A 14302-nucleotide genomic window follows, 5' to 3' on the forward strand; every position below is an offset into this window, starting at 1 on the left:
GGCTAAACCAGGTGGTCCTGAGCCCCTAGGCTTCAAGCCAGCGTAGTTTGGCCACATGGAAGGGGAGAAGGCAGAGCTGCATTATGATGGACAGGCCCTGGAGCACGGCTGGGGCTGGGCAGGGTCAGGAAGCCCCTGTCCCCCTGTGCACAGCTCCTTCCACCACTCTGCAAGTTCCAGCAGCTTTGAGAAAATGAAATAGCAGCTTATGGTGTGAGAGCACTGCCTGCCTTCAAATAATGGTAACAACTGAGAGAAACAACAGCCACAGCCAAGGGATGGGAAGCCACCCAGGGATTACGAACACAGTGGGATTCCTTAGCTAATTCAAGCTATCAGCTCTCCCAAGTCTGTGATTGCTTCCCAGGAGATATTTTTCTTGGAGGTCATGGTGGTTTGGGAAAAACACGCCAGCAGTGAAGGCAGACGACTGCCTCATGCACGCGTGCAGCGTTGGCGATGCCTGCTCTGTGTGCCAGGAGCAGAGGCACAGAGGCACAGCCCGTGCACCTCACCTGGCACAGCCTCATTGCCTTCAGCACACATCTGCCTGGATGAAGCTGAAAGGTACTTTCAGACACAAGGCTGCGTGCCCCTCACAGGTGGGTTTCACTTCTCAGCCCTCCTTTAGCTTAACAGGCTCTGCTCAGCCCTCCTAATGGCAAAGGGGGGATCAGAGCCTCTCGCGCCTCCCTGAGCTGCGGTTAATATTTGCAAAACTCCTTACACTTCTCAGGACAAAAAGGATGTGGAGAAGCCTTCCAGGCCAGACCCAAGTGAGCAGAGTTGAGCATGTTGGGACGGGATCTCCTGGTCTTGCCTCCTGAGCCCTGAGCAATGTCACACTGGTCCTGCCGGGAGCTGTGGTCCCCACATGGTGCTCAGTACAGAGTGCTGCCAGTACAAGGGTGAGAGATGCCCTCTGCTTAATCCTCTGCCCTCTGCTTAATCCTGGTTCAATCCAGCCTCTGCAAACGCACCCTGAGGGCGATGTCCCTAGGACTGGGTGGCAGTGATGGCACCCTGGCAGAGCTCTGGCTGCCCCTTTGCGCTTCCCACACGGGTGCCCCACCAGCCCCGTGCCCCCAGCACCCTGGCAGCGACTCTCACCACGCCTGAGCCTCGCTTCATCCAGACGATGGTGAGGGAGGGGTTCCCCGTCCAGGCGCAGTTGAAGACGGCGTCCGAGCCCAGGTCAACGAGGAGGGACTGTGGTTCTGTCGCCATCCTGGGCCCGACTGTGCAGAGGAGACCAGCATTACCACTAGCGAGGGACTGTGCCACGCAGTAGCCCCCAAACCACAGAGGTCTCGGTGCCGCAAGAAGCAGGGGAAGGTCTCCACATACCCACGGGCCACAGCCACATAAAGCCCCCAAGTGCAACGCACCCGAGACAGGAGCCTGCTGCAGTCCTGGCACGGCCAAGTGCCCAAGGAGCCCCCAGGGCTGTGGAAGGCAGGAGGAGAGCATGGCCCCACCAAAAGAGCCTTTTCAAAGCCAGAGCTGCAATGGAGCCCAGCAAGTCCTGGTCATCCCAGGCTTTCTGGAGCTGCCCCAGGAAGCTCACGTCCCTTTCCCGTTTATTTTCAGCAGCTCTGCTGGCCCCAGGAAGGCAGCCTCAAGCTGGCAGACTACTTACAGTAGACGTCCACGGTCCTGCTGATGTTGGTGCTGCCCAGCGCATTGGTGACCTCGCAGGATACGGGCTCAAAGAAGAAGGTGTGGTCTACGATGGTTTCATAGAAGTCACCGGACGCTTCTTTTATCACCTGGCCTTTCTTTGCCCACCTGTCAGATAAGACAGAGCAAAGGGGGGTTGTGGTCTCGCGCTGCCTTCCACTTACACGTGAGTGATGATGGAGACCAGCACACAGCAACCCATGGGGTGCCAAAGCTGCTCTAGACTGTAGGAGGGGTGTACCCACAGCCTCAACGTTGTCCTCATCAAAGGACATGGGGATTGCAACCGCAGCTCCTGGAGAGGAGACACCGAAGTGGTGTGTATGTATATCCCTACTGGAAGCTTTCAAAAATCCACCAAAATTGCTATTTCCCTGTGAAAACCTGTTTCACTGAAAATCCACCTTATTCCTTAGGACTGTGGGCCACAAAGAGTTCAGTGACAGGAGGGGTGGGACAAGGACAGTCTCTGCTGACAGGGAACACGATGTCAGTGCCTTGCCAACCAGCGTTGCTGGTCTACCCACACCAAAACCACAAAAAACCTTTTCAGCTTCCCCCTGCTTTCACCTTCTTTCCCCTTTTCTTCTTCTTTATTTTTTTTTCTGTCAAAGAGAACTTCATCCCTTGAAGGCAGCTGAATTCACATCACCCTGGAAAGCCAAGCTGGCATTTGCAGCACTGCAACTTGCAAATTGTCTTGGAGAACAAGCTGTCAACTCAGCACTTGAATTAAGCTGCTGTTTGCCAAACAATGAGCAAATGTGACCTAACGGGGCACCATCTGGCAACCTGCCACTGAGGCGCGGGTGGGGAAGCCAGGAGATGCTGTCAGGCAGCACCAAACTCCAGCCGCTCGTGGGAGGAAGGGAAAGCAAGCAGAGACACAGCCTGCGGAAAACATAACGAACCTCCCCCAACGACTGACAGGTAAGTTGGAGGGTGAGAGGATTTCCCCGAGGAATCTCTGATGCTCTTGTCTCAGGGCAGCTGTCCTCTGGTGGTGCTGGGTGACGTGGGTTGCTCGGGGAAGATGGGATGGGTTGGGGAAAGAGGCACAGACAGACTGTGCGGGGTGGGAGCCCAGCGCCAGCCCTTGGCATGCTCCATCTGTGCTACCAGAGCAAACTCCCTCTGCACCAGCTAGCGTGAACCTACTTGGAGCAGGAGAGCTGACCTGCAGGCTTCACCCACCAGCTGATGACACAGGGTTTCAGGAGGGAGGCATTGGCGGCAGAGGTGTGGCTGATTTGTACGCACTTATCTGCTCTCTCTTTCCATTTGTTTTTGCACCTCTAACAGATGCTGACAGGCCACTGCAGCTTCCCTACCCTGCCTTCCTCCATGGATTCCCCCTTTATTAATGAATCAGGAGATGTTGCTTTGATTTCTGGGGCCTGTGCTTGACAAGGGAATCTCCCTGTATCAAAAAAAAAACCACAAAACAGCACAAGTGACACCTTCCAGGTGCTGCTCCAAAGGGCTGCACAGTCCACCACCTTCAGGTGATGCCATTCTCCTTCCAGAGGGACTGAAACCCAAGCCTCTGCAGTGGCCCAGGAAAACACACGAAACGACCCTGCTTGATGCTTTATGTGTGTGTTTGAAACCCATCGCTTCTGCAAAACTGGCTTTCCCAAGCGCAGAGATGTGTCACAAACAGCAATTTTTCGTGCTTCAGCAGAGATCAAGGTTCTTGCACCGGTTTTCCAAGGCTTAGTACTGCTAAATCAATGTGGCTGAACAAGCGGTATGGATCTTTTATAATGTCAGATCAGTTTTTAATAACGATGGCTGATAACCCTCCTGTAAAGCTGCTCATGATGTGCTTGCAGACAGCCAGAAGGCAAGGTACTTCTGTTTTTAACAAGCCCATAACATGCCTTGCTCACCTATTAACCTCTCAGTAATTATTTATAAGCAGGATGTAAATAAAATGTACCCAAGAAGATGCAGAGGGTGTTCAGGTCCTGCCTGGGGCCAGCCACTCGGGGTGGCTGCACTGCCTCTCTGCCTTCTTCCCAGCATGCATCCTCCAAACGCACCCAGGGAATGCACAGGGGGGAACCTGGCTTCCCCCTTTCAGTTTTGTTCTTCTTAACCCCCTTGCACAGCTCATGGGCTTGCTAAGCCTTGAGGGCAGCGGTCCTCAGCTTTGATTTGGGGAAGGCAGCCTACAATTTCCACCTCTGCTACCTCTTCATCAAGCGTGAGCAGTGCTGGTGAGCCCGGTTCAAAGCCTTGCAGGGGATTTTCTTGCTTGATCTTCACCTGCCATGAAACTTCTGGTTGCAGGTAGGTTGCTCCCTTTGTGGCCGTGCTGGGATGTTGCTTTGATGTCCAGCTTGGCTGAGCATTTCAGCCAGACCCTCGCCCACTCCCCTGGCCCCCTCCCCTGCTTCAGCTCTTCACAGTCTCATCCCAACATCTCCCAGCCTTATTGCATCCAGACTGGTGCTCCCTGTTCCACCACCACTGGCAGCACAGCTTCCTCCATTTGCAGTGTTACCTCAAAGGCATTTACAGTTTGCCAAATGTGCCACCACGGGTCCGTTCCAGGCTATACAAGTTTACCTCCTTTACTCTCCGCATATTATGTACCCACTAACTCCGCTGTCATTTCTGCTGCTACTTTTCTTCCACATTTAAATCCATGTTTCAGAGGGGTTATTATGGGCAGCAATAAAAACACAGTGGTTAAGGAATAAAGAAAAAAAAAAAAAAACGCCCTACTGGGTCCTTTTAACATTTAAATATAAGGCGGGGGGACTTCCCTAAGGAGATGTTATCCAGGGAAATTGTATTTTTCTTATTCCATTGATTGCTTCCCATCTAGGAGTGCAAAGAAGCAAATAGAAAAGCCAGTTTGGGACACGATAGCTCACAAACAATGCTGTGGCTTTGCTGTGGCTTCCATAGACCAATGTGCCTTTAGCAACCTCCCTGGTTTCTGAAGGAAACTGGCTGAAAGATGGGAGCCCAAGCTTCTTCCCAAGGGGCTTTTATCCAGCAGCTCCATCGCTTCCCTGCCAGAAGCAAGGACTGTGTTTCTGCTGGGCTCACAGAACCTGTGATGAGCTAAATAAGAGCATTACATGCCCTGTGGCATGCCAGTATGTAGAGGAGCATCGCCAGCGAGCACTTCATCTGGCCGAGCTCGCTGTAGCAAAGAAATTCCTGTCTGCAGTGAAAGGACTTGTAATTTTTCAGTGAATGGCATGTGTGAACAAGCTGTTTAGGGGAATTTGTAGCCCTGTCATGTTGCAGCCCTCCCGAGTGAAACAATACTGGTTCAGTGCTGCCTGGATAAGTGAGGCTTTGCCGATGTGAACATGCAATCCTGTCTTCTTGGTGTTTTACCTGCTGCCCTCCTCTGCCACTGAGACCTGGCCAGCTCCCTGACCCCTCTGGCCAGTGATGCTGTAGGGAAGTGAGCCCTGGCTGTGGCAGAATGGCATTTGCTCCTTCCAGAGTGCCGCCTCCACCAGCACTGTGCCGGCCATCACATCAATTCCCTTGCTGCCAGTCTACAGCCGTCCACACCCATGCAGCAACACTTCCATCCCTCATCCTTCACATCCACTCTGGCAAGCAGCATCAGCAGCCTCCACCCTGTGAGCTGTCCCTCTCCAACATGTCATTTCCAGTCATAATCCAACATGGACTCAACTCATCCTTGTGCAAGAAGATCTCCCCCGGCCCCCAGCCAGCATCCAAGGTGACACCTTGGCCTTGCAGGCAGCTGGGGGAGCAAGAGGTTGCAATGATGCAGCACAGAGCTGCAAGGAGAAGTCCTGGAGAGGCTGCAGGCCTCAAGCACACGCTTGTTACTGCAGGCTGTGAGCATCCTTGCAGGGAGGATTTGGCTTACCACTGCCCTCCAAGCACAGCCACCAGCAGCACTCGCGCCCCTGGGCAGCTCTCCCTGCAGACGGGCTGCTCCCATCAGGTGAAGCCCAGGCAGGAGGACTGTTGTAATTTTTAACTAACAATGCAAAAACAAAACAAAACAAAACAAAACACCTGTTGCTTGCCATATAAATTGTGTTTACTAAGAGTGACTTAAAATAGATAAATATTTTCTTGGATGCATTTTAATTGCTTAATAAAAGTACCGAGAACACCCACAAATACCTTAAATAAATGCATGGCTCACGGAATGAATTAATTAACATTTCATTCCTGCGAATGGCTATTAATTGCTACAAATTGCTTGGAGAATGGGTTTTGTTGTTTGATTACCAGCAGTGCCGTCAATTGCTAGGCTGTAACTTGGCAGTCCCCGCTCATCCTCAGACAGGAGCTGTCCCCCTGGTTGATGGCTGCCCATGAGCATTGCCCTGCATCTTTCTGCAGCTCTCCAGAGCCCTGGAGGCTCCTGGGGAAGGACCTGTGATGGGGTGGTGGAGGTGGAGGCTTTTCCATGGGTGCATCTCCTCTGAGTGACAGCCTCGTGAGAAATGACTGAGTGAACAGCAGGGCTTGAGCAGCATCACACTGCCCCCTCTCCCCAAATGACTGTGGCTTGATGCATCACACAAATTATTTCTTTATTAAGAGTAAATTTCCATAACGGTGATGTATGGGGTTATTCCTCTCCTCCTGCCTGCTCCCTTCCTAATGAAGACATGTGGGACCGAGTCCCGCTCAGCCGTGTACTGGCCATGCTCTCCCTGTGCCGACGTGCGGGTCCATTTACCAGGCAGCAGACCAAGCCCTGGTGACAGGAAGGGGACAGGGGAGTCCTGGTGGCACTTGGAACAGCCCAGTATGGAGCCAAAGGTATGGCTGCTTGCACAAAACCCATCCTGCAACCCCTGGAGATCACCGTGCCAGTTATAGATGTAGATACATTATTCTACGGCACCAGGTTCCCTGCTATGCTTGGGTGAGCCCATTTTCTCCCAGGTGCAATTAGTAATTAACACCTCTGCTAAAGGGCTCCACAGGTCTCCTTCTGAGGTTTCACTAAGCAGCTGGCAGGCGCAGTTCCCCTTATTTCGGAGCTTGCTGCAGAAATGCTGCCGGAGTCATTAGCAGCAGCCCCGGGAATTCCTTGTCCTGGGTTCCATCCCCGAAGACTTCCCAGCTGGAGCTGCAAGCAGCGGCGTTGCTGCGCCCTGATGCTGAGCTGAGCTCGGTGCCAATGTTACTAATCTCCCTCTTCTTCAGAAACAAATAAACAGTGAGAAAAATTGCTGCCTTTACCCAAATTTCAGGAGTTCAGGATGTCAGGCTTCAATTCCAAACAAGGACATGTTTGGTGTCTGATTGTGCCTCCTACAATACAGGGGTTGCTGCTACCAGGGTCTGATTGTTTTTCAACACTCCAGGGTTTTGATGATAATAATAATACCTTGCTGTGCAGAAGAAACCTCTGTCTTGATTTCCTGTCTAATCTCAGCTTTGGTGTTCCCCCTCCTGCCCAGCTGGCGATAAGCCTGATTGCTCATCAGATGGCTTCAGTCTGTCTCCTCGTGGTCAGCAGGATCCCAGGGTGGGAAAAATCAGTGACCCTCCAAAAGGGGCCCCTCCAAAGCCCCCCTACAGATGGGCACGTTGGGCTCAGCTCTGCAGAGAGCCTGTGGTGCTGGTGGATGGGTTGAGCAGAGGCAGTCTCCAGAGGGCATTTTGGTACCAGACTGGAGATGGGCAGAAGCACCTCAGGACCCCAGGGTCCAGGGGTGCAGAGGAACTGGGGTGAGGAGGGGGGAGGAACCTGTGTCACTGGAACAGCTCATACATGTTGCAACTCACTTTGGTGAGAAAACAGTCAAAATAGACACTTGCTTAGCCTGGCAATGAGGACAAATCATGGAGGGGAAGACATGGAAAGACATGTTGGGTAGACATGGAAAAATGACACCTGACATCAATGCCATCTTTATTCTCATGCTTAGCACAGAGTGAAGGTGCTGTGCTGTGAAGCTGTTCAAACCTCCACGGTCCTGTACCTGTCATTTTCCACCTCAAACCATCACCCATCATACCTTCACCCAGGCTCTCTGCCCTGCTGTGCAATTCCTTGGGGGCTTGCAGGAGGAAACAGTGGTAAATGGAGACAGAAAACCCCAACCCTTCATCAGCATAAGAAATCTGCTGCTGGGGGCATCTCAGAGTCAGGGAAAGGACCATATTTCAGATTGATGAAGGTACTTAATCCACATGCTTTGGGGCAAATGTGATGATGGGGTGGGCAGGAACGGCTCCTGCTTTCTGGGCATGGGATACAAATATGGCCAGAGTACTGGTGGGTGGCTGGGGCTTTCCAAAGTGACCAAATCCTAAAGCTCCTCTGAAGGCCTTTCCCTGAGCTTTATTTTTGGGAGGTTTTCAAGGGCTTTGTGGTTTCATCTCTGCAGCGTGAAAGGGTTGCAGCAGCACACACCAGGTTTCGCTCTTGCTGGCACTGAGAGAAAAAGGACCTTGGGACAGGTTTACACGAGGGCGAGCCCAGGAGGAGAGTGACCAGCCTCAGAGGTGTCCAGGAGCCAGGCAATGGCCCCCGATGGCACATGGTGTCTGCCAGCCCCTGTTGGCTCTCCAGCCCCAGCTCTGAGCAAAGTTGCTGAGCCCCCTAAAGCCCCACGGCAGCTGCTGGTGCCACTCCACTGATTGGGCTCATGTTAAATTTTGACATATCTTTAGGTTGGTGCAAGGTACAGCTCCTTGTCAGGTTCCCAGAGCCCTGCCAGAGCAGCTAATTTGTCAGAGCTGAACTGTGTCTAGATCAAATGGTGTGGGTTAGGATCACCAGCAGAGGTGAGTGTGCTAGGAGGTGTGTGCCCCACGTGAGGATGGGGTCTCCTAATTACATGGGCATCTTCTTGCAGTGATTTCTGTGTAATCTGACATGGGCTCCCACTGGCTGAACCTGGGGAGCTGGCAGCTCCTATGGAGGAATAATAAACGATATGCATTCCCTTTGTACTAACGCAAAAATATAGGCAACTTATAGGCGAAGAAGTAAAACAAAGTTGCAAATTTAACAAAATATCTGCTAATTTTTTCCACTATAAAAATTTCCCTACTTTCCATCCATCCATCCACCCACCCCTAAACTTATTCCCAAATCACTCTTCTCAATGCCTCTTGAGTCTCCTTAGAGCACCCTGGTAACAACACTGCTCACTTGAGCCTTCCAAGTCATGAGAAAGTAATCCAATGTGGCAGCACACTGATAAAACAGACTGACCTGTAAGAGCTCCAGGATTACCTACTGAGTTCTGTATAAAGCTGCAAGAAACATTTCAAAGAAAAAAAAAAAAAAAAAAGAAACCTCAAAAAGCAAAAACCATTAAGTCCTTAATTACACACTCCAAAAGTAAAGCGGAGCTAAGCAATAAGCGTTGCATGATGCTTTACAGACAAATGGCCTTATAATCCAGTGCCAACAGCTCATGTTCTTCCTTTGCTTTCATATTTACCAACAGCTTCCAGAGAGTTTGCAGAGAAATAGAAACCCAAGGATAACTCCAGGACCTGCAGTTAGCAGGGTTACTCCATGGCCTGACACTGGGTGAGATCAGAATCCCTTTCCAGTGAAACCCAATGGGTCTATTTTGGGATGTCAGCATCCACTGGGGTTTCTCATCCTCAGCTCCAATGTTGGGCTGCATCTTGTATCCATCCTGTCAGCTCATTTAAGCAGAAACAGCAGCCTCTAATGAGGCTGCTTGGGGAATTAGCCTAATGAATAACAACTGATGCCAACTGCAGTCACCAAAACACCTGCACCTTTAGCAAAGCCCCGTCCCCATCCCTGGAAGGACTGGGACGCTTTCAGCACACCCTGCCTTGCCTGACCTGTGCCATGTTTCCTACCCCTTGCATGGAAGCAGAAAAACCTCAAACAGAGCTGAAGGCCTCTTAAATCAACATATTTTCCATCTCGGAAGCTGTAAGAGGATTCATTATTTATATGGCAGAAACACAAAAGCTTAGCATATTTTAAGCTGTCTGAAATGACTTCAAGGCAACTCGTCCGCTCTCTCTCTTTTTTTTTTTTTCCTCCTAACAAAGCACATTGAGATGTCTCCGAATTGAGCAGTGGGAGGAAACCCTTCAGAAAGAGAAAACGGAATGGAGGAATTCAGGGAGAGAAAGAAAAAAGCTGTGATCTAGCTGGGGATTGCCAAGGAATGCCCATCGGGGGTGTTCCCTGTGGGATGCTGGCATAACCCTTAGACAGACTCTGCCTGACACCACATGGAGATTATGGCAGGCAAGAAAGCATCCCTGGTACTTCACGAGTACAAGCACACGTGGCCATATCCTTCAGAGGCAGCAGGTGAGGAGGTGCTGAATGCTGGGTGTCCTTTTTTTTTTTTTTTTCTTCTCCCCATTTTTACATTTTCAGTTTAGTCACAGCATCTCTAATTTCCTTAGATCTGAAGCCACCTCGTGAGACTGGAAGGGAACGATATAGAAGAAAGATGAGGGGAAAAAAAATGCCAGTAATCTTGTAAAAGTCAGTTTTGAAAAATCAATTTTCTTGTGTGACAAGATTTGCTTAAGGCTTTTCGTTCTGTGAAATCAGCCCATCATCCTGCGGGAACACATGAAGGAAGTGGCAAGTGTGGTTTGGAATAACTCAGATTAAAGACTGCTAAATTAGGCTTGAGGAGCTCCCACCTCTCCTGCAAGGATGCGGCTGGCGCATCCAGCGATGCTCGCTTCCCAGTCATCTTCCCAGCAGCCTGTCTTGAAGGAGAGGAGACCAACGGGCCTGGGAGAACACAGCTCTGGGGTCATCCCGAACAATGTGGATGCTTACAAGTGTTCACAGCTTGGCTTGCTAAAAAAACATATGGGCTTTGCTAATGCCCAGAGACCTGGGTGCAAAGCGTGCTGGAAATGAGATGCCTGGGACACCTCCTTGACCAGGGCACCATCAGAAGTGATTGCCCTTTAAGCCTTGTGAGGCTTTTAGGGTTTCCTGGACCAACCAGCCCAGAACCCACTGGCCTGATCTTATCCATCGCTGTGCAGTGAAAGGCTACGGCCCTGCTCCTGCCACGTGCTCAGCCAGAGGAGCACATGCTGCTGAATGTCTCCTTTCAGCTGGAATGGACCAAACTGGTTTTTGTTTCTTTCCCCCTCCTTGATGTCATTCTCCCTCACTTCAGGAAAGCCATCGTGTTTCTCTGTCCTGTCCAGTTCTGCTGGTGGTCCTGGTTGGGATGGTCACAGCCATGGCTCACCCCACATCCCAAACCTCTCCACTCCAGCACAGCAAGCACACAGACCACATCAGCAACACCCCTCTGCCAGCCCCCTCCATCACTGAGGCTCCATCCAACAGCAGTTTGGGCTGGCTGCTTCATCACTCATTTAATTTGGTTCCTTTAATCACCGCTACATCAGGAAGTGATGCTCAGAAGTACAAAGCACTTTCTTTCCTCCCCCACCTCCCCCCCTTTTTTTTTGCTTTCCACCAGATTCTCCCTCCTCTATGCTCTCTCCTCATTAGTCTGAGCTGCCTCTGAGCGTCTCCCACACACTTGTTCCCATTACCCTGACAAGCCAGGGAAGGGGAAGACAAATCTCCCTGTCCCCACACTGTGTGAGCAGAGGGAAGCTCCACGATTCCCAGTGTCACCTGGAGTCACCACCACCACAGAGTCCCTGCAGCAGCCCAGCAGCGGAAAGATTTGTGCCTTTTATTTTACTTTATTTTTTTTAAAGCCTCTCTCTCCATGTCAGAGGGAGCTGGCAGATGGGGCTGACGCATCATGGAGAAGATCTGAAGAATTCATTTCCCGTTACTTTTTTATTTCCCCAGCTTTCATTTTCACTTCAGAGCAAAGGTCCAGTTGTCTGGGAGGAAGCTACAAAGACAAACCCGGGCAGGAAAACAGAGATAGCCAGGAAAAATGTTACTGTGCCGATAACTTGAGACCTCGGTGTGCTTTGCATTCATTTCAACTCCCACTTCAGCTGCATTTTCCTATGTCTATAAATTAGATTTACTCTGTCGCTGCTGTGAAATGCCTGAGGGCCCCTTCCCCACGCTGTCTTCTCCTCCCTCCCTTGCCATGTGTGGCTGCGGGAGGCAGCGGGAGAGGTGACAGCCCTGCCGAGGGACAGCGTGTGGCTTTCAGCATCCTGTGGGGGACCGCTGGTGGCTGTGCTCTTCGGAGGAGGAGGGAGCAGATGGGAGCATGGCAGCTGGGGGAAGGCAGGCTGCAAAAACGAGGGGCTTGGGGTGATAATCCTGTGTGCTGGTGTGAACAAGCAGTTTCCCCAAGCTGGTCTGAGGGAAGAGAGTCCTAGCATGCCATGAAATGACTGCAAAGCCCGAGTGGCCCAAAAGGGCAGCTCTGGGATGCTTTCTGCCCCGATGGGTGCACAGCAGCGAGCCCGTGCAGCTCACACCTTTCCTGCCGCCACCGGCTGCTCTGCAGTGTGTTTTGAGCCCTTGGAAGCTCCTTTCAAGTATTAATAGAGATGTGACTGTCATTTAATATGAGCTTAATATTGCAGATCTCCCTTAACTGGGGGGGACAAAAACAGGTACCAGTTATACAGTAGTCCCAGTAATAAGAAGCCCTGGGGAAGGCGGAGTATGGGGGGATTTCATGTTTGCGTTGGGCCCCTCATGGATGGTCAGTGGAAAGTAAGGAAACAGCAAGCACTCCAACTCCCAGGAGACATTTTTCAAAGCCACCTGAATCCACATTAAAATATAGTCAGGTCTTCTAGTGCCAGAACAGGGAGCACAGCCCCTCCTGAGGCTTGGCTGCAGGCAGCACCAGGCATGCCATTAACTGGGTTGTTTGCCATGTCTCCATCGGAAGTTGCCAATGAAATGCATCATCCTGAATCTTTGCATCAGTTTTCCATGATCCAATAATCCCTTCTGGCCTTCACAGCCTATGGATCTGCAAACACATTCTACAGCAGCTAAATAGAAGAGGCAGCGACAACTTTGGTGTGATGGAGGAGCACTGAACTTAAATCTGCCTTCCCTTGGGCTTTCACCTGGGACCAGAGATGTTGTGCACACTCAGATGCCCAGTTGGCCATGTGAAGAATCACATGGACAAAGGATGGACAAAGGATGGAGAGCCAGCTGGAGTGAGATCTGTTCCTGGTGCCTGGGGTGATTTCTTCTTCTATTCACTGAGCCTAGCAGCAGAAAACCATTCCCAAGACTTTTCCTTAGGGTCTTTCTTTTCCTTAAGACCCTAATCCCCCATCCTTTGATAAGGCTCTCCCAGTCCTGATGTGCTCCTGGCTTTGCTCCTCAGCCACCCAGTGTCACCCAGCAGCACGTGCCCTCATGGACTGGCTCTCAGCTGTGCAGCCAAGCAATGCCAAGCCACAGACGAGCTGGTTCAAGCATCTCAGAAAACCTCCAGGCTGGGATGGTGCGATTTCCAACAGGACAGGGGCTCCTGTTCTTGGAGAACTTGACTTCTCCATGGCAGCCTGGAGCACTTTGTGAATAGTCCTGGCAAGCTGCTCCTTCCCAGCAGGACCAAGGACTGAGGAGATAAGCCCCAAGCTGACAGGAGCAGCAGTGACCTGTGGAGGCTGAGCTTCTGCTCTGGGGTTGTTAAAACAAAATGTGGGAATGTGGACGCAGTGTAAGACAGGCTGGCCAAAGTACAGCTTGTGTGTACATGTATCTTTGTCTTCTCCTCTTCTCAGAGCTCAGCAATATCAGGTATAATTTTTCCTTATCTACCCGAACTCCAGCAGGCCTGCCCCTTTTTCCCCCAAGACCAGAAGCTAAAATGCTCACAGACCTTCAGGTAGGCACAATGCACGACACTCACACCCCCAAGCGGTAACAAAACAGACCTTCTTCCAAGCAGCCAGCTCCCTGTGCACCTCTCCAGCAGAAGGCAGTGGGGACTGGACTGCCCTGACCTCAGCAGAGCAGCCCTGCACGCCTGGCATCGGCACACTCTGCAACAATTTATGGCTGCAACACCTTCCCCCTGCTCCCAGCAGCTGCTGACTTCTCCCAAGGCAAAAAGTGAATGCCAGTGAGACCCGCAAAATGGGGTGACTGCAAACATGCAGGCTGTGGGGTGTCCCAAGCAGCTACAAACTGCTGCACAGCAAAACGCATGGCAAATATCTGAGCTCACGAGCAGGCTTGCCTGGGTTTGCAAGACTTGTTCTCATTCTTTAAATTAGCAATCAGAATTAAGATACTGTGTGTGCCCCTGCAGGAAGGGACCAGTCCAGATCTGCTGGAGGTGCTCAGACTCTTCATCCTTGCATTCTCTCCTGAGGCCTTGGTGGGAAATGCCCACCCTGCATCCCAGACAGAGCTGGAGGTGGGCTGCAGAAACTGGATGTTTTCCCTGCTTGCCCTTTTGCAAACGCAGCAAGCACGTCTTTTTGTTTTCCCTTGTGCAAGGCAGGACACCATCTCCCACCAGGTGTGTTCAAGCCCCAATGCCTTTAAAGAAAAGCTCTTAAGAAGCAGTTGAGTTCAGATTAATATTTGATGAGCGACAGCGTGCTGTTGGTTCAAAGATAAAGCAGTGTTTTCCAAACACGGAGGTCCTTTCTGCAGCGCGGAGCCCGCTGGGCGAACAAACAAACATCGCTCCCTGCCCGCCCTCTTGTCACAAGATGGGGCATGGGAAATGGAAACCCAGGC

General features: G+C 51.4%; 1 protein-coding gene and 1 long non-coding RNA gene across 5 annotated transcripts in view; one reads left to right on the forward strand and one right to left on the reverse strand.

Moving 5' to 3' along the window:
* Positions 1 to 14302, reverse strand: part of KIRREL3 (kirre like nephrin family adhesion molecule 3) — a 317016-nt gene that overhangs the window by 22031 nt on the left and 280683 nt on the right. For all 4 annotated transcript variants that reach the window (XM_084495609.1, XM_084495611.1, XM_084495608.1 and 1 more), the window contains 2 exons: positions 1640 to 1788; positions 1111 to 1238 (listed from right to left, as the gene is read on the reverse strand). In XM_084495609.1, coding sequence (XP_084351735.1) covers positions 1111 to 1238; positions 1640 to 1788 — 277 coding nt within the window. The remainder of the gene's footprint in view (positions 1 to 1110; positions 1239 to 1639; positions 1789 to 14302) is intronic.
* Positions 9449 to 11413, forward strand: LOC311422492. Its single transcript, XR_014685378.1, has 3 exons — positions 9449 to 9580; positions 9703 to 9970; positions 10069 to 11413. It is a non-coding gene; the product is annotated as an uncharacterized lncRNA (long non-coding RNA).

The sequence above is a fragment of the Aythya ferina genome (genome assembly GCF_964211825.1).
Source record: "Aythya ferina genome assembly, chromosome: 22".
Classification (NCBI taxonomy): domain Eukaryota; kingdom Metazoa; phylum Chordata; class Aves; order Anseriformes; family Anatidae; genus Aythya; species Aythya ferina.